The 19779-nt window shown below is 49.9% G+C and overlaps 2 protein-coding genes across 3 annotated transcripts; one reads left to right on the forward strand and one right to left on the reverse strand.

Annotated features, from left to right (window-relative positions):
• Positions 1–857: 857 nt before the first annotated feature.
• NUDC (nuclear distribution C, dynein complex regulator) lies at positions 858–8838 on the forward strand (the record flags this gene model as incomplete). Its single annotated transcript, XM_010723290.2, has 8 exons — positions 858–1031; positions 2958–3161; positions 3497–3580; positions 3939–4052; positions 4459–4653; positions 5451–5534; positions 5860–5978; positions 7722–8838. Coding segments are annotated over 8 exons (1026 nt in total), but the record flags the coding sequence as incomplete, so codon positions are not given.
• Positions 8839–12549: 3711 nt separating this feature from the next.
• On the reverse strand, positions 12550–19662 carry KDF1 (keratinocyte differentiation factor 1). Of its 2 annotated transcripts, XM_010723251.3 has the most exons (5): positions 19241–19662; positions 17604–17717; positions 16375–17481; positions 15401–15475; positions 12550–14742 (listed from the first exon to the last, which is right to left on the reverse strand). In XM_010723251.3, exons 3-5 carry the CDS (start codon positions 17468–17470, stop codon positions 14660–14662), a joined length of 1254 nt encoding a protein of 417 aa, XP_010721553.1. In that variant the 5' UTR covers positions 17471–17481; positions 17604–17717; positions 19241–19662; the 3' UTR covers positions 12550–14659. The 2 variants fall into 2 exon arrangements, with proteins under 2 accessions (XP_010721553.1, XP_010721552.1); XM_010723250.3 differs by lacking the exon at positions 17604–17717 and having other exon boundaries at positions 19241–19660.
• Between the last annotated feature and the right edge of the window lie 117 nt (positions 19663–19779).

Below are 19779 nucleotides of genomic sequence, written 5' to 3' on the forward strand. Positions count from 1 at the left end.
GCTGAGGAGCCGCGGGGCCGCGGGGCGCGGCCGCCGACAGCGTGCGGATCCCCTTTTCTCGGCCGCGGCGCCGCTGCGTGGTGCAGGAGGGCGGGGACGTGAGCGGGAGGAAGGAGCCGCTTTTTGAACGCAGCCACCCGGCGGCGGCCCCCCTGGCTCCTCCTCGCGGGGCTCTGAGGTTGCGGTGCGGCCTCGCTTTTACTCACGTGGCAGCTCAAGTTGGGGTCCCGGAGCTGAGCTGCAGGAGGGGTGTATGGGAGCATCCTCCCCGCACCCCAAAATTTTGGGGAAGTGATGCTAAAAACATCTCCTTGTTCAATCCTCAAAGTTCAGGTTGGAATACCGACAAGATGTCATTCCTGATGGGAGAAAAAAAAAATACAAGGGAAAAAAAACCAGTATTCTCTGAGAGAGTGTGTTTCCATTCATCAGTAACACTTGGCAGGTAGCAAGGCAGTTAGTGGGAAGCAAAAGGACTTCGGTCTTTTGTAAAAGCAAATGGGACACAGAGCTGGGAAGGGTGGGTTTAGACATGCAAGGCAGCAAAATACAGTACGTGTGTAAACCTGTACACATACACATGTATGAATATGTGCATGCTCAGTGTTCCTGAATCAGGTGGATCTAATTAGCAGCTTGGGATGTCCATATATGTGTTTCTCCAAAGTGATCTGAGAATAACACGCCTACACTATTAATGTAAATCACATAGATGCCTCCCCTGAAAAACAGAGCCAGGAGGTAGATTTTCACATGACCACTGAATGTTTTCTCTGGGAAACAGTCAGAGGGTTTCATTATGGAATCACAGAATTATGATCCTGACACATATGGGAAGAGCAAAATAAACACTGCTCACTAAACATGAGGTGCCTTGGAGTGATGTGGTCTCATTGCTCTGGTTGGTTGTTTTTTTTTTTCATCCTTTTCCTGTCCCCCTTCCTTGTTCCCAGCTTGTGAACACATTCTTCAGTTTCCTGAGGCGTAAAACAGATTTCTTCACTGGTGGAGAAGATGGCGTAGCAGAAAAGGTAACAAACCACAATCTGGCAGGTTGTTATGTCTTTTGATTTATGTGTCAGCCATGTTTATGCCTTGCTAAGCCTTCCTTTCCTGAACATCCTAAAACCCTCCCATGCAATTGGGGATGAGCGGTCTGTAATAAAACTCACCACTGACACGAGGTAACAGTGAGCTGTCCCTGCTGTGGTGAGGCACGATTGCTTGCTCAGGTGATGCTGGTGGTGCAGGTATTTGCCATGCTCTGGCCAAAGGCTTGTTTGGAAAGCAAATCTGCCAGACACACTGACTGAACGGTGACAGACACTGCAGTGCCGATAACCGCGTGTTGCCTTGTTTGTTCACCTCAGAAAAAGCTCAAAGTCCACATCTGCACACAAGCAGCTGCACCTTTGTCTCTGGGCTGCTGTAACTGTAAGGACTGAGCGTGCTTTGGCTCGTTCCAGCACAAGTTAGCCAGATTTGCTGAAGGGTTCTCAGTTGTACTTGCTGTTCCCCCTCTCACTTAGCATGTGAACTGCTTTGTAATGTTTGGCTGGACGCTGTGTCTGCCCTGCTTGCATACAGTCTTTGGGTGATTGCTGAAGGGATTACAGGGAAGCTGATGTTGTAGAAGGGTCTGATACTTTTAGATTCCATGGCCAGTATGGAACAGAGGGAAAAACTCAGAGTGCACGTCTTTGTAAGCACTTTTTGATTACTAGAACGCCCTGTGAGCAAAACAGGTGCTGTTGCCGTGGTAAATGTATTAGGGAAGGCATTAATTGCTAAATGGAGATTCTCTCTAGTCTCCAAAGTAACAATTAAGGCAGGTAAGGGAAGGGAAAGTGGATGGTTTCAAAGGAAGAATGAAGTCTAGTGCTATTTTCCTTACATTAGAGGACATATCTTAGATTCCTGGGGATTCTGTGTTCCCAGGGAATGAAACTGAGTAGCAGTTGGGAGATTAGCTCTGATGGGTGCTTTTGGGGGTCCTGGCTGCTCTTACTGGAACTTCTGTAGCTAAATAGCTTTGCTCCCTGTGGGTGCTGTTAGGAACAGAGGCTGGGAGATGCATGTCTTGAGTTCTGTGTCCTAGGAGGCACTGGACTCAGGCTGTGTAAATAAAGCTTGTTTTGCCCTTTAGAAACAAAGCAGAAATAGCTGGTGGTTGGTCACAAAACTGATTGCTTTGAGTTTCTCTGGAAATGTGCTGATTTGTCACAGGGTTTCTGGGATGCACATAAGGAAGTAGCTGACACCTACGTCTGAGAACTCTATCCACTCTGATTTCTTTTCTGAGATTCTGTCTGCATTGTTTTCTGGAGCAGATCTCATCCGTGTTGCTTTGCACGGTGCTCTCTGGCATTCCTGAGCACCAGGCAGTTGCTCTGGCTTCCTGCCTGTGTACGGAGCTTTCCCTCTGAGCAGCACAGCTGTTTGCATCAGAGACCTTGAGAGTTTGCTTTTCATAGACACAGCAGTGTGAAAGGTTGAAGTTAGGTTAGAAGCAAAGATTTCTGGTGGAACTTCACCCTCAGTAAAATGAGCTTTTCAAATCTTCCTCCTCTAAATCATGACGCTGTTAAACTGTGATACTTATTGATTTCTGCTAGATTTTGCTGTTGCAGTGGTAGCAACAATTCCAGGAGCTATAGAAATTCTTCATGGCAAAGGTTTTGTAATCCAGACATTAATATGCCTGGGGAAAGCCCAGCTGTGGGAGAGGTCAGAAGTAGGCATAAAAACTAGGTCCAGTGTCTCCATTCTTCCAGCTTTCCTGAATGTATGGAGTAGCTGTCAGATGGCTGGGTTAGGAATGCTGGAATAGCACAAAGGACAAAAAAGCAAAAAACTTTGGTATATAGTGAGTTGGCTTCATTTGGGTTTGAAAAAAAAAAACCAGGGTGATTTCTTCATTTTTTTTCGACCCTTTGGTATGCATCCCTGTCTTCCAGCTGATCACAGACTCCTTCAATCATCACAACAAACTGGCTCAAAAGGAGCGGAAGGAGAAGAAGGCTCGACAAGAGGCAGAACGACGGGAAAAGGCAGAGAGAGCTGCAAAGCTTGCCAAAGAAGCAAAACAGGAAGCAAATGAGCCAAGGATTAAGGAACTTACAGACGAGGAAGCAGAAAGGCTGCAGCTGGAAATCAATCAGGTGAGAGCTTCGCTTGGCACATATCGGTACCAGCTTGGTTCAGGTTGTCTCCTCCATTTGCCAGTGCATGTTTCAAGCAGTGGGAGTTGTTTAAATGGCTTGGACTCGCTCCTTTGCAGCATCAGAACCTCCTGATGGGAGCAGGTGGGGTGCTTCTGAAGTGAAGCACTCTAGAACAACTGTTAGATTTTGGTGTGGGTTTGCCCGTGAGTCCCTCTGCCCTCAGCAAGTTATTGCAATACCTTCTGCTATAGAAGTTGAAGCTGCCAAGTGTCAGATGAGCAAGTAACACAAAGTATCAACTATTCTAATGTGTTAATCCTCTTTTTAAACAGAAGAAAGAGGCACAAAAAGAGGTTAACAATGTCCCGGTGAAATCCTCAGAGGATGAAGGTGACTCTTCAGATTCTAACAAACAGGTAAAACTCATCTATGGATTTCATTTTAGACTGAGAGAAATATGTTTCTGGATAACCATGGGAAGTCTTGTGAATATTAGGGGATGTCCTGCCTGCCTTTCTTTGAGAATATGCACTGGACCTGATTTTCTCTTTTGTGCTGTGCCCTGGTCATAACAATGCTTAATTCCCAAAGACTGCAATGCCTTTTTTTTTCTGCTTGTAATTTTATTTTAACAGAAACAGCTTTTCATTTTGGGTTAAATTTATGCAAATATCAGATACATTTTACTGACCTGAAACTCTTCTAAAAATCTGTAATTGTGAAGGGTATGTGGAGGCTTAAAGAACTTCCTTTCACTTTACATTGGTTGGTTAGGAAACAGATGAAGAAGACAAAGATGAGAACGATAAAGGAAAACTTAAACCCAACGCTGGCAATGGAGCTGATCTCCCAAATTATAGATGGACACAGACTCTTTCAGAGCTGGATGTAAGTACTGCCTTATACACAGGGTCTGAGGGATCTTAGCCACAAAATAAAAGTAGCTGCTGGTAAGAATAGTGGACCTGAAGGTTGTTAATTTTACTTAATGACAGCATTTCAGTAGCTGGAAGACAGCCTGGTAACTAAATAAAATTCCCAGAAGCTGTAGTTAACTCTGCCAAGCTTTGGCAAACAAAGTTAGAACAGGATGTGAAAATCTGCTTCCCTTCCTTAAAGATACATTGGCCACTCTGTTGCTGAATTTACACTTGTATCCTTTCACCTCTTGCTCGACCAACAAGAATTATCGTATCTCACTCTGGCAAAAGGCAGAGTCTTACAACAGCAGCACAAGAGGGCAAGGAGAGACTTAATTGCTCTGCTCCTCACACCTGACCTTTGTCTGTTCCAGCTGGCCATCCCTTTCAAGGTGACCTTCCGGCTGAAGGGGAAGGACGTGGTGGTGGATATCCAGAGACGGCGCCTCAGAGTTGGCCTGAAAGGCCATCCTCCTGTTATTGATGGAGAGCTTTTCAACGAAGTGAAGGTGGAGGAGAGTTCCTGGCTGATTGAAGATGGTAAAACAGTCACCGTGCACCTGGAGAAGGTAAAGCAACATTAATTGGGGAGGGCTGGGACTCGTCTGCCTCTTCCCTGGTGAAATCAGAGTCACCAAACTGATGAAAGCACAGGGCTTTATGAGCTGGAACTGAAGAATCTTGCTTGTCCTTGGTCCAGTGTCAGAGATGCTATTGGAAGCCAGGGTATTGCCACTTGGTCCTGCTTGCAGCCTATCTGCAGGGGGGTGAGGCACTGGCACAGTGAGGTGGTTGTGCTCCACCTCTGCAGACACTCAAGGTTAAGCTGGAGGGGCTCTGAGCACTGATGGAGCTGTGGGTGTTTCCTGCTCATTGCAGGGGAGTTAGACCAGGTGGCCTTTAAAGATCCCTTCCAATCCTAAGGATTTTATGATGGATTCTGGATGATGGATTCTATAATCCAGGATCTCCAGTTAATTTCTCAGCAATTCAGGAGAATCTGAAGGAAATCAGTATTTTGAAGTTGCTCCTTAGTGCATTCATGCTATTCTTTCACATCTGTTGTGACATGAGCAGCAGTAAGGTCTGTCCTTGGATTTTCATGTCCCTTCTGGGCCTCTACAGGCAATTTTTTTATTGCAATCCTGTTTTGTTGTGCCAACCATGACATCTAACGTGCTCCTGGATTTGTCAGTTGTGGAAATTCTAGATAGCTGAAGTGATTAGAAATGAAAGTAATGCCCTTTATCCACGTTCAGATTTTACTGACTCTTAGAGAACTGTCAAATAAAGTTTGATTCCCGACATAGCATGCTAAGAGCAAGTCCAGGAAAAAGAAATAATTTTTGCTTCTTCATTCCCTCAGATCAACAAGATGGAATGGTGGAACAAACTAGTCTCCACAGACCCAGAGATCAATACCAAGAAAATCAATCCTGAAAACTCAAAGGTAAGAACTCCCTCTGTTTGAACGAATGAAGCCTTCTCATAAACACATTCACATTCAACTTCTGTAACTTTGTTCTACCAGCAAAAAAAAAAACAACACTGGGAGCACTGCTGCGTGTGCTGCTGTCTTATAGGTGCTCCCAAAACTTCAACTAAACAAAACTGAGATAAGTTAGAGTGTCTAATATTTCTTTAGCTTGTGCACACAGTGTTGTGTACATCAGAATATCTGTGTTCTGTGCAAGCAGTGTGTGTGTGTGTGTGTGTGTGTGTGTGTGTGTGTGGAGCAAAGTGAGTTCAATTCTGATGGAATTCCTTGGTTTCAGTTGTCAGACCTGGACAGTGAGACTCGCAGTATGGTGGAGAAAATGATGTATGATCAGCGACAGAAATCCATGGGCCTCCCCACATCTGATGAACAGAAGAAGCAAGACATTTTGAAAAAGTGGGTATAGCCAATTGATTTGTGGGTGCTTGCTTTCCCATGCCCCTCTCTCCTCTTCTTCCTTCACACCAATATGTAGCGGTGTTACTGAGCGAGGAGCAGGTCGCCCTTCAGTTCTACCTGCGTTCAGATCTACAGTTACAAAGTCACTGAATTGTTGGCTAACCACCAGCATCTATAAAAGCCAATGGGGGTAGATAACATAATGAGAAATTCTGGGAATAGTCCAGCTCTGGCATTGTCTTAATCTTCTGATTTCAAGTCCAGAAAGCATGTTTGAGCATGGAAGTACCGACTCTAGTGAACTTTAACATGGTCTTGATTGTTTTCTAATCTCCCTCTACTCAGTAGCCCAGATAATCTCCCTTACACACCTGTCACCAGACAGCTGTCTCCAAGCCAATAGTCCTTTTATGCCTTTATTGCCTTGTTTGGCACAAACGCACCTTGGCAGGGAAATTACTCATGGAGCCCCCAAGGCCAGGCAGGGAGGTGTGGAGACAATTCTGAGTCAGGCATCTTCCTCGGAAAGTGCAAACCTGCATGTCTCAGGGCTGGAGGGAGGATTGGTGTAGCAGGCCTTCCGTCTGCACCTGGCTCCTTTCCTTCCTCAGCTTATCTATTCTGGAAGAAGCTTTGCTCTGAGCGGTGCGCTGAGTTTAGAGTAGGGTGTAACTTTTAAAGACCAGACTTCCTCAGTGTCTGAAGGAGTTGTGGAATGGCAGCTGGTCCTTGCCTGCTGGAAGGTGCACATACAGGATACCTCAGCAAGATCACTGGTTCAGTGCTCTGCAAGATTACCAGCCATGTGCAGATTGGCTGGTAAGAATGGATAGGAAGCTTAGACTTTGTTCATACCAAAGTGGACTGGATGACACCCAGGTGGGTTCTGATCTCTACTGGAGAGTTCCTCCTGGCTGCTCAACAGAGACTCTGCTCTCACAGTGCATATTTCCCTGGAGATGAAAATGGAAATGCCTGCCCTGTCCCTCCATCTCATACGTACACCTCCACACACAGTTGTGTTGTATCCCATGGTGAAGTGCAGGGCAGAGGAGGAATGCAGGGAATCTCTGTGCCCTGATACCCCAGTCCTGATCTCCCGTAGGCACAGTTCACTTCTCAGAACTTTCTGATGTGGCAATCTGTGTCCAAATAGTCATATCTGCTGAGATTGCAGTACATTTGAAATCAGGTTGTGCTTAGTCTCAGGTTGCACTGGAGATATTCCCTATGTCTCCAGTAATGCATAAGGTAACACACTTAGCTTAAATCCTAATCTACCCTTATAATCTCCCCTCTGCCCCACAATCAGTGTCACAGCTGCTACGTGTCTGTCCGAGAGGTAGCAGTTAAGGGTGTGTAGCTGATAAAAAAAAACAACCTGCCATGTGTGTGGGCTTGCTGACCTTGGTGGCTGGTAGGATTGCTGATGCTACTGACCTGAGGATAAACCATTTGTAGTTTGGGGAGCGTGACCTGGGGAGCTCAGTAAAACAATCTCTGCTGTGGAGGATGTGGAGAGGAAGTGAACTTGATGGTGCAGGAAGTAGGGGTGGTTCACCCCTTGGGAGAGGGCTGCCTTGCACCTGAAAAGTGGAAGGTGAAGAGGCTGAATGAATGAGTTGAAATGGAGTCGAAGGAGTGCTGAGCCTCTCAGATACTCACTGTGTGTCCCTGGGGAGAGCTTCCTGTGTCTTCTGCTGACTTATAACTTAGCTGTTGTCTTTGTGTTTGTTGCAGGTTCATGGAACAGCATCCAGAAATGGACTTTTCGAAGGCTAAATTCAACTGATTCCAATCCTTCTCCCCGCTCTTTCAGGCAGCCCATTGAATGGGACAGGAAACATATTGCTGGATAAGTAGGGATCCCTTACCTTGGGCAAGTAAGCACTTGCAGCATCCCCAGCTGAGCTTGCTGTGGAGGCAGCTCCATGAAGTCGTCCTCAGTTGTCCTGTGTTGAGCAGAACGTAAGACCACGGAACCAGTCTGCAGCAGCTCCAGTCAGAGCCATCTGTGGCAATTCCCAAGCAGCAAATAGGAGAGAAGGAGGGGCTAGAGCAAAAAAGGGCAGTGAGGTTTCAAGAGCCAGACTTGAGAGATTTTAGGACATATCCTTAATGTATTGCTTAGCTTAATCTCCTAGCTCTTTGGAGCCGTTCACCTCTGCTTTGCCATTTCAGTTCTGGCTGCTGGTGCTCCTGAGTTTTTACTTCCTCCCTGCTCTGGCATTCCTGCTCTTCTGTGAAAACAAGGGCCAGTTTATTTTAGGAAATAATTACGTTTCTGCCTCCCAGAGCAGTGAAAACAGCAGTCCTTTAAAAAAAAAATAGTCTTTCCAGTAGAGAAAGAATATTCCTCATTGCTGTAACCCATCAGTTCAAGGTAGCAGATACCATTGTGCTGCTGCCCAAAAACTGAATGGGGAAGGATCAAACTGCTTCCTTTCTTCTCACCTGTAATGGACTCTAGGTTTAATTACATCTGAACAGAGGGTTTAGTGGCTGAGTTGCACTTAGGTGCCTTCCATCCTTGCTGCTGCTTCTATTGCCAGAAGTGGAACAAACTTGACCCCATACAACTCAAGGAAGGGCTCCCATTCCAGTGGAGAGGGTGACGTGCTGCTCTAGGGCAAGGGAAGGCTAGGGGTCTGTGATTGTGGGCGAGGGGAGGGCTTGGGGGTCTTTGGGATAATGTTCTTACTGAGAGTTCACCTGCCTCTCTTCCAAGAGCCTCTCTCCCTGCTGCTTGCTGACAGGCATTGCTGCGTTCTGAGCTCCTGCTGACAGGCGGCATTACTCTGCATGGTTCATATCTTCGTTAAAACTGCAGTGCAACATAAAGGAAAAAAGTGTCAAATCTGTGGGTAGACGGTGTGGTTCCTCCTGCAGAAGGGCTTTGGAGGGGCTGTGCAGTTTAGATACGAGCTGGGAGGGGGCAGGCAGTTGCCCAGGTAGAGGTGGCTGCCTGCTGAGGGCTGGGGCTTCTGCTCCGCAGCTGCTTGGGTCCTCTTAGGATCCTCACTCCTCACTTTTGCTCCCCAGCTCGACAGCTGGAACTGGGTCCTGCTCAGGAGTGCTGACCAAGGCTCATTGCTTCAGGCTCCCCATTCTCTACGTAGCAGCACATGACTGCACTGGGAAAGCCACCCTTGCCCCAGGTCTGCCTAATGACAAGCGTACGAGGAAAGCGTGACAAAAGCCACTGTTCCTGCCTGCCCTTTAGAGGCTACCCCAAAATCCTGCTTCTGAGGTTCTACCACTACAAAGTATTTCTGCCTCCTGCCAAAGGGAGTGGGCAGAAACAGCAGAAAATCCTGCTTGGGCAAAGTCCAGCCTGGCCTTGCACCTGGCTTACCAGGTTTTATTTTTTTGAATAACAGGACACTGCGTGCATTCATTCTCTCAGTTTTATAGGCCCTCGAGTTCAAAAAGCAGCACCCACCCAGTTCAGCAATGACCTTGTGGGAAAGCGAGAACCTGGGGCAGCTGCCTCCAGCCTGCCCTCGTCCTGTTGGGATGTGTCTGCTCTGCTCTGGGTCCTTCTAGACTGCTCTGCAGCTAACCCTGTGCTCGTTTCCTTTTGGTGGCAGTGGAACACAGCAGAGGGCATTGTGTCACTGTACTGTGAGCATACCCTGCTCTGAAATACAGGGGGGTGGGTGAGCCTGGGAGCTGAGCTGCTGTTTTGGGGGTGCAGGGAGCTCTCCCTGCACTCCATGGCAAAGCGGTGAGGCTGTTCCCAGAGGTGAGGGTGAGCAGGTGGGGCTGGGCTCCCTACCTGCAGCCGGCCCCTCCTGCAGAGCAAGCACAGGCAGGCCCTGGGGACTGCTCATAACCACCACTGAGCCCAACCCTCCTTACTTCCCCAGCACCTCCTTGCCCCGCTAACCCACACCTGGCACCCCAAGTGCCACCTGATGGGTTGCTGTCACCACGTGGGGCTCCGTTTTGTTACCAAACCTAGCATCTCTGCCCTCAGCTCTTGCAGGGTCTCTGCTGGTGTGAGCCTGAAGCAGTGGCTGGTATAACCACAACTGGGGAACTCGTAAGTGCTCCAGCTGGGGCTGGTACTGCTCAGCGTCAGGGCAAGGAGGCAAGCAGGGGAGCAGCTAAGAGCAAACAGCACCAAGAACAGTAGGTAGCAGCAACCCCAGAATAAGCTGTCGGGGACTTTGGGGCCTGGGGAGTGGGGGGAAACAATGCCATCTGCCTTTCTTTTGGACACAGAAGGGAAATGCAAACGGCCCTGGGAGAAGCAGCCCCAGCTCTGCTCTGAACTGCTGGCAGGTGAATGCCCCGCACTGTTTGTGAGCTGCCCCTGGACTTCAACCCTTGCGGCCAGCGGAACAGAAGGTGTTTCTCCTGCTGGCCTTGTCCCCTGCATGGCACCCAGCAGCCACACGGGCTGAGCTGAACCCAACACCCTTTGGCTCCCGAAAGTGTTTTCCTTTGGAGTCAACTGCCAGGCAGGACAGCTCTGGTCTGGCAGCAGAAGTGGCTTAAAGAGCACAAACCTCCGTCTGAGCAGTTAGTTAGTCCGGACTGCAGCTCCCAGCTGGGACCTATGCAGGAAAATAACTGACAGAGGACATCAGGGACCAAACCCAACAAATATCTCTCTCCTCATTCCCAGCAAACGCCCACCTCCTGGAGGAGGTGTGCTCGGGGCTGGCGGCCACCAAAGGTCCCCTGGCATGTCACACCCGTGTCACACCTGCAGGAGCCGTGTCAGTGCTGCCACCCACCGGAGCTGCAGCTGAGGCTCTGCTCTGCTTTGGGGAAAGCCCCCAAGAAGCAACAGCCAGGCTGGGGGGGCACAGCTTGCACCCTTCACCCGTGGCTTGGAGTGGAGCAGAAGGTCTGACATGTTGGGGCTGCTCCACAGAGTGGTCCTGGTCCCAAAAAAGAGCCAAAGCCGCCTCCTCCCACCTTTTAAAAGCAAAATGCTAAACCCACACGGGCTTTCCTGTGCCAAAAGCGTCTCCTGGTCTTTTCTTTCCCCAACAGCAGCTCTTGCTGTAGCTCTTTTTGATGATGATTGCTGCTCAGATTGCTCAGGAACAGCCCAGGCTGCTTTGGGAACCCCAAGGAAGGAAAGAGGCAGCAGATCTGTCTCATCACTGCTTGCTTTGAAGGAAAGCCACCACTCCTCCGCCACGAAGGACCAGGCTGCAAAGCTGGGCTGAAGGTTGTCTGCTTTCCAGCCTGTAAGCTGTGCTGAACTCCCATCCCTGCCGTGCAGGGCGGGGGGCACAGCTTCCTGCAGCACCAGGACACAGACACAGCAGTGCCCGTGGATTTTCCTTACACAGCTGAGCCCAGCAACATCACAGCCTTCAGGAGAACGGCGGTGCTGAGTCACACTCCCAGAAGGAAGTGCCCATGCACCTTCAGTGGGGTGAAAGGCTGTCATACCCACCTTGTCAGGTCACTCGGTGTCTTTTTGCTTGGAGACAAAAAAAAAAAAAGAACAAAAAACAACTCAGACAGTTTGGTCAACTGCAAACACGACCTTCAGCAGACAGAAAATAGCAGCAGGACGGTTCCCTGTGCAGCTGTGAGCGAACCCAGATCGATGCGGCAAACTCACGCTGCAAAGCAGGTTACTGAGCACAGAGCTTACAGCAGGGATGCAGAAGCTGTGAGAAGATCATTTTACATACAGAGGTTTTATAAAATCTTTCCAGAAATGGAAGTGGTCTCACAGCACTGAACTGGAACAATGCTGCTGGTTTGGAGATGAGATCCTGTGTTGTGCATACGGTGCACCCAGCAGACAGAACCACAATGTCCTCCCCGGATGCTCAGGGGAAGCAGGAGCTGGGATGCACATCAGGAACAGACACTGTGCCACCCCCTGCCCAGATTCATGGAGGAGGAAGACTGATCTCTTCCAGGAAGTGCTGCAGGAACTCACGGAAAGGGCACTCGGAGGGCAAAGAAACACAGCCTGGACTTGCAGGAGGAACTAGCAGGGCAGCTCAGGAGCAGGTGGGGATGGCAGGGACGGCAGTGACACGGCCACGTCCCAGCACAGCGCTGCAGGCAGCCTTGGCTGCATTGCCATGGGGCAGCAATAGGCCATTCTGAGCGCTGCAGGCACAGCAGCTCCACTGTGGCAGACATTTCCAGCTGAGAGAAGGCAGCACGTACCCATTCATGGGCTTAAAACCGTTCCAAGAAACCCATCTCTTGCACGAGGTGCTGCCTGCTGGCCAAGGGTGGTCAGGTTGAACTGCAATCCTCGTGTAACAAAACAGAGCTGGCACTTTCTAGCAAGAAGCATTCACGACCTTGGAAATCCTCCCCCCCAGGCTGAGTTTTCCCAGAGCTCAGTTCCAGCTGAGGAAAAGCCTGTGTTTCCACAGAGGGTTCTCCACCTGCACCCCCCCTTCCCTGAGCCCTACAACACACCAGCCCTGCATTCAGCCCTCAGAACAACTCCCACACACAGAACCACTGCTGTGCACACACTGCTGGGAAGGCAGAACAGCCTTCCTTCTCAGCCCCGGCTCCCTCATAAGCAATGCAAGCAAGAACACAAAAGACAGCACAGATAAAGAGCACATCTCCTGCTTTATATTAAAAAAAAAAACTGAATCAGATGCTAAGGATGAGGAAGGGAGATGAACCCCTAAAACACCACAGGTGCACATGGACAGTATTCTGCTTGATGACTTGGCTTTTTGGGTGTGTTTTGCAAGCTTGATCCATACACATTTGCTCACAATACGCAGACGGAACATAAAGAAGTGCCACTGCAGCTGTAGTAGCAGCTGGCAGCTCTTTGCAAGTTCATTCTCACCCCTCATCTCCACTGCGAAGCACACAGAGCTGCATGAGCCACAGTGCTGTACGGGTGTAAGGAAACTCGTCCTGGAGTATGGGCAAATCCACTCAGGAGCAGGAAGCAGAGTGGGTCCATGTGGCATTCTGCAGGAGGTCACCAAACAGCCCATCTGAGCCCCACGCTGTCCTTGCTTCATGTCTCTTCCTTGCACAGGGAAAAGGGTTTTTCACAGCCAGCACGGATGACAACACCAGGAGGGCACGCCAAACCAATGTCTCAGACCCCTTTATTGCCAGTATCTCAGTCAGTGTCTCCAGGTGTGGTCTCAGTGATGTCCATGATTCATGAAGTCACGCTGGGAAGTATGAGCAGTTTACAAAAACAGGCTCTGACAGGGACTTGGACTGCACATTTCAAAGGGCTTTGGCCACTTAAATAAGTTTGACTGCTTACGTAAAGAATTTAATCCTCTTCCCCCTACCCAACCTTCGGGAGAGTAATCACAGGCTATGAACTCAAGGCACGTTTCAGTTCAATTAAGGCACATTTCAGTTCAGTTAAGGCACACAAACACGGTCCACACCAAACCATAGGACCTACTTTGGTTTCCCCCTCCCCAGAAACCAGTGGTTGTGTTGATTCCGTTGATGGGAAATCCAACCCAACATTTTCTAGTCACGTCCAAGGGCACCTGAAGTATAAACAAGTCCCGTGGCCTCGCGTGTTTACTTTCTGATAAAAAAATCAAGTGGCAACACCAGCAAGATACAGCTTCCTCCTGCTGCAGCCCTCAAGGTCATCTGGCTCTGTGCCCTTGGGGTAGCAATGCCACAGCTGTGAAAGAAGAGCAAAGGAAAGAGAAGGTGCTGAGTGCTCACAGGGGTATGTGGGATCAAGCAGCTTCTCCCAGGTCCTCTGGAGATGCTCTCTGAGGGAGGCTTTCACTCAAGACACTCTGATGGGATTTTTTGGCAGAGTAATCAAACAGTCCAACTCTTCATTAGAAAAAAAAAAAAGCCTAAAAATGAAGGGATCGTTTCACATACCTCATACAACCCACGTTCCAGGGCTGCCCCAGCAGCCAGCCTGACAACAAGCACGATGGGGAAATGCACAGGGCTTGGTGGTGAGTGAGGAGAGCAGGCTGGCATGCAAGCCACAGGTCAATGTGTGCAGCTCAGATCAGACTGGCAGTAGCTGGGGGAGGATGAGGAGGGCAGCAGTTCAAGTATTGCCTCTCTGCAGCTGGCACTATCTTGGGAGAGGGGCCAAGAGGCCAAAGTTGAAACAAACCACATTAGCTGAACCTCCCCCCTTACAAGGCAATGGGAAACGACACTAAGGGCAGCAGGAAGAAGGCAGATCTGCAACGCCATGGGTAGAGGACTTGTATTTCTGGGACCATAAACCCAGGCTCTTTACACAGAGATCTGGGTCCTTAGAGAGCAGGTGCCTGGCCTTTGCCTCAGCACTGTCACTAACCAGACACCATCTGATTATCCCCTCCCCAGGTTAACTTCTGCAATGCCAGCAAGCAAGAAATGTACAGCACATTCTCAAAGCAGGGAAGGAGCTGGGTCACTGAGATTGCTGGAACCGAACGTGAAGATTGGAAATAAAATCATCGAGCACTTCCTTGTCCATCTTCTCCTCCCTGGGCACACATTCCACCTCCCAAGTGCATTAGCTCCACAGTTCACTTCCTTAATGTTCTACATTGTCCAAAGAAAAAAAAAAATTCCCAGTGAAACTCAGTAGGAAAACTTTGGCTTCAACAAAGGATGTGAGTAGACTGGGGGGAAAAAGTGACATAATATGTTCCATATGGAAAGAGGAGAAACCTGCAGCAAAGCCTTGCAATGCCTGCCTGCTGCTTGGGTCCCTTTTCTTAACAATACACCTGAAGCAGAGGTGCTCCAGATGAGTCAGTCTCTGTGTCTTGGAAAGAGGAATCTCTGCTTGTTGGAGAGCCTTGGAGAGGAAAAAAGAAGAGATGGTGACATTAGACATGATGAACTATAGCAGCCAAGTGCCAGGCAGTTAGACAAGCAGCTGCCACAAAAGGCATTGTGTATCATGAGGGAGGAGAAAGCCACACAAAGCCCACGGGCAGGGAACAACCCTGCCTGCATTGTGGCCATCTTCTAGGAGAGATCTGTTATTATGCAGGAGAAAACTTGTCTTTTAGCCCTGGGCAGCTCTTTGGAGTGTAGCATGCATGCCACGAGGATCAGAGCTCAGGGGACAGGCAGCTGCTTTCCCCTGCTTCCCTTTGCACAGTTCCCATGTGATCCAACCTTAGCTGGTCATGCCCCAGGCAGAGCCCCAGACTTTGTCAAGGTACCTGCAGACTGGAAGCTCTGGGGCAAATGCTGAGCACAGGTAGAGCTCTACACGTGGGTTCCTTTCTCTTTCAGAAGGACCCACCAAACTCGGGCAGCTCGCAGCCTTCTGAGCCCCCTTCACTCCTGAGAGAAGGAAACACCCTAAGAGGCAGCTGTCACCTCAGCAAAGGGTGAAAACTGAAGGCACACACAGTGTGAGGAGCTCAGGGTGCTCTGCTCACTCCTGCCAAACCCCCCCTTCCTGCAGTGCATCCACTGCAAAGACCTCTGGCCAGGCACGTTACCTGCGCTGCTGTGCCGCCTCATATTCCTGGCCAGCACATCTGCTGGTGTTTCCTCTGATATTTGCACGGCCAAATCTGCAGTAAAAACCAAGAAGGTCAGGAAGAAGACAGGAAAGGACGGGCAGCTATGACTCAAGAGTAAAGACACCTGTCAGGGAATGCATGAGGCTCTCCTTCAGGAGGCACCACCCTCAGGTAGCAGCAGAGGTAGCGTCTTATTCTTCAGATTGCTTCCACCATTGTCCTAGTAACGTGAGCTATAAATACCAGGAAGCAACAGCAACCTCACTGCAGAGCTGGGAGGCACGACAGCCACCCAGTTTCCTCTGTGACTTCTGGATGTCTCCTGACCCCACGCTCAGCTTTTCCAGGTCTTTCTACAACACTCCTCCTGCCTGTTTTAGAGGTCACTCATTTCAGGCTGCTCCAGACAAGGACAGTGTCCTTGAAATAAGTGTGCACACCTACAGCGTGTGGCAAAAGCCCTTCCCCCCTCTTTGCAGGGCTATTCGCTGGCTTCTCCTCACCCTTCCTGTAGGAAGTCTCAGCTCCAATGAGGCACTCTGTCTTGGTGATTTAAGGGTGGTATTGCCAAGAACGGTGCTAGAACATGGGGTAGAGAGCCAGCTTGGTAACTGGACATCCTCTGGCACAAGCCAGCTTGTCTGGTCATACCAGTTAAGTTTGACTCACAGTCTTTCTGCCTAGCATAGAGGTGCAGAGGAAGCAGCAGAAGGAGCCCTTCCATTGCTCAGTGCAAACTTCCCTGACAGTGAAAGATACCATCACGAAAGCAACGACTGGTGACAAGCAGAACTCTGGTAATACAGAAAGACCCCCACTGACACTCCCCAGGAAAAGCAGCCCACCCTGAAGACAGCCATCAGTTTTCAACCCTACTCCATCACATCTGACAGCTCTGATAAAACAGCCCTGTTGTACTGAAGCTGCAACACCAAGAAACCTGCACGTACCGTCCTGGCTGATGACCGTGGACTCCAGCATTGTTTCATTCCCGCTGTCTGGTGCGTTGCCTCTGCTGGACTTTTCCTCGTGGCTCTGGCTGGCTGGGACAGAAATGTGGGGCCGGACCCTGCTTTTCCGAGTGCTGATACGGATGATGCCTCGGACCAGCCTGCATTCAGCATCCTGCTCATCCAGGTTGTAGTCCTGAGTTATGCTATTGATGAGGTCCGAGATCTTGTTGGTCTTCTCCAGGAAGACAGTGTCTGATGTGCACTTGGCCAGCTCATCGATCTGGTGGACGCTGAAGAGCTCTGTCAGCTTCTTGAAGATCAGGACGTCGATCTCCCTGCTGGACATGGAGCCGTTCAGCTCGCTGATATCCAGGTCAGACTCGTGGAAGGAATAATACTCCTCTGAACTCCGGTGGCTGCTGGGGAGCGGTGGCTTTTCTATGCTGTTCCTGAGGGGCTTCTCTGGCAGCAGCTCTTTGAAGCACGAATCCGATTCCAGATGGTGGCCCAGGCTCCTGTTCTGATAGACAGGAATGCCCTTCAGTTTGACATCTGGGTAACTGAAACTGCTGCCCATGTGGGACTTTTTGATCTGGTTCCCATTCTTCTCGGTGGGAGAGACGTTGGCAGGGCTGTTTGGCAGTCGCCCATTATAATCTCCATTCTTCCCATCGTCGGTGGAGGTCTCGGCAGGCCCTGGATAGGGGATACAGACACTGCAGTCCTGAAAGCAGCCCCCACAGGTCACTATGCAACAGAAAACAGCTTTGTACGTTTTCCAGGCATGAGACAGAGAGGAACAGCAGAAGCTCTGGTTTGCAGGAGCCTCTGCCGTACCAGAGATGAAGGTAATGGTTTCTGCCTCTCTCCCATTAGAGTCTTTGAGGTCAGCTTTGCGACCTTTCCTGTCCCGCATCTGCTGGGCTCTGGTGCGGCTCTGTTTGATTTCAGGAGTCAAACCACCCAACACCTCCAGCCCGACCTCGGCTTCCTTGGATGGTCGGCTCCTCGGGGGCACAGCCTGCTGGTAGGACTGGTTTTTCTGGCGGTGGCTGTTCAGGTTGTGGGGGGGTCCTGCTTTTCGGCCCAGCATGGCTCAAGCACCTGAAGGACAAGGAGGTTTCGAGTCAAGCCAAGCATCTGCCACCTTAGCAAGCTGCCACTAAGGCAAGAAGGACCCAACACCCAAATTCAGTGAGGCTCCATCTCAAATTCAGTGTACTTACAGAACCATTTGGACTAGGTCTCACGCTGTGCACATTCACTGCATACAGAGGGAGGCTGCTGTGCAGTTCAGAGTCCCCCAGCTACCAAACCACACTGCTTGCTTTCACTCAATGCTTCAACAAGGAAAGAGGTGTTAAAGAAGGGCCCCTTTAAGGCACCAAAATCCCCGTAGCCTTCAGAAGAGGTTTGCCTCGTGCTGCTACAGAAGTCAGGCTGCAGAGCTGCTGCCTCCAAGCAATAAATGCGCAGTGCAGCTGCAGGTGGAGCTGGCTGCCAGGCTCCAAAGGAAAAGCATCCTCTTTTCAACAGCTTCCCCTTTGCCTTGCATTCTCTGGGATTACCTGACAGCACTCACCCGTTTCAAAACACACCATGCCTAGGAGGAGATGACAAGTAATCAATTATGCAACTGTCAATTCATACTCCAAATCATTTGCCACCATTCACATTTAGAGGATTTAGCAATGATGGCATTAGTAACACTGAGTTTTGCCAGTCACGGCCGTGTCACGTCCTGGACTTTGCTGAGAAAGCCAACCTCTCCATCTGGATTGAAGATCCTCTCTCAAATCACATCTCACGGAAGCAAAGCTTCCACAGAGCTGTGCTGCAGGAATCCTAAAGCAAGCTGCTCTCGTTGCCACCACACACCATAGTGAGAGATGTTGGGTAGAGGCTGTCACTCTACTTTCATTCTGCTGCCTTTATTCCAGGCTGTGCTGGGCCCCTAAGTTTTCCTTTCTGAGCTTCTCACCCAGGACCCCCAAGAGATCCTTCTAAATACTAATTAGGTCAATTAATAAACAGTGAGAGCCCAGCCATAGCTTAAGTGCTTTTGGACTGTCCCTGCTGTATACTTTCTATAGGGCAACTCAAGCACAGATACCTGCCTTCGTTAAATCACTGTCCTTTTTTTTTTTTTTTTTTAATTAATAAAAGAAAAAGTGAAACAAAAAGAAACAGTACCATTGCCCTTAGAAAGAAGCACAGGGAAAACACTCCCCAGGCAGTTGTGTCGCATTGCTGCTTTCCAGGAACCTTTTGGCTCCATTAGCTTATAACAATTTGTAAGCAACACATGTTTCTGGAGTTCCTTTGCACATTCCTGGACAACGTATTAAATATGAGCTCCAATTCCAATCCCAAACAGGCAGAACTCTCCAGACAGAGCACGAACAGAGAGTTCCATTGCTTTCACTTCAGAACAGCAATCCTACTCTGTTCTCAGCTTCACTGTTTTCAGAACTCAGCTCAAAATTTACCAACGAACAAAAGCCAGCTGAGCTGATCTAATCACTGCTTAATGGGATGCTTCCCTTAATACCCAGCTCCTCCCCCCCCCCCCAAGATCCAACACACGGACTGCAGCCATCCCTTACGTAACGACCCACAACATTCTGACATTTCAAAGCATCTCCAGTGCCCAGAAAAGGACAACCCAGCCCCAGTGCAGAGATGCTACCCCTGCTCACAAACACCTCCAGCCCCAAAATACTGCACTCAGCCCTTCTGTGTCACAGCACGCCGGGCTGAGCACGCAGCCTATGGACTCAATGGGTTTCTTTGGCACAGGGACTGACAGAGCAGCTTAACGCAGCCGTACGTAACTTGAATCCACAGCAGAGCTGATACTCACGGGGCAGCTGGCAGCTTTCCCTCTTCTCACACAGGCGCCCGGTTTGAACGGAGACGATCCTCACAGAGGACACCACCATCTGCCTGGGAGGAGCAGCGTGGGAGCCGTGAGCTGTGCCAGTTAGCCGGGGTCTAAGATCGTCATTGTTCAGCAGAAGGAGATTCCTTTAAAAAAAGGTTTCAACAGAGCAAATAAACGAGGCTGTGAGCATGCTCCAGATGGGGGTTTTGGCCTCGCGGGTTCGCCTACACCCATGCTGGGAGGGTGGGGGGGGATCAGAGCATCCCGTTAGCAGCAGGACCTCAGTGCAGGGGCTGATACCGACACGGAGGTGCAAACTCGGCTCAGACGAACAGGAGGAACCGCAGCCCCCAACCACACACAGCCTGCAGGAGGAGCCCCCCGCCCCACCGACACCCCCCACCCAGCACGGTGCCGGTGAGGAGCGCAGCCCCGCTGCCCGTAGGACGGCACCGAGACAACGAGGGTCGGGGTTGGGGCTCCCAGAGGATCCTCAGCACCCCGCGATGGGACCGGAG

This window comes from Meleagris gallopavo, chromosome 25, assembly GCF_000146605.3.
Source record: "Meleagris gallopavo isolate NT-WF06-2002-E0010 breed Aviagen turkey brand Nicholas breeding stock chromosome 25, Turkey_5.1, whole genome shotgun sequence".
In the NCBI taxonomy this organism is placed as follows: domain Eukaryota; kingdom Metazoa; phylum Chordata; class Aves; order Galliformes; family Phasianidae; genus Meleagris; species Meleagris gallopavo.

Coding starts and splice junctions, on each gene's coding strand:
- KDF1 (XM_010723251.3), bottom strand. CDS start 17,470: ATGCTGGGCCGAAAAGCAGGACCCCCCCACAACCTGAACAGCCACCGC. Junction 15,476..16,374: donor CACGGTCATCAGCCAGGACG/GTACGTGCAGGT, acceptor TTTTTACTGCAG/ATTTGGCCGTGCAAATATCA. Junction 14,743..15,400: donor GAGGCGGCACAGCAGCGCAG/GTAACGTGCCTG, acceptor TTCCTCTCCAAG/GCTCTCCAACAAGCAGAGAT.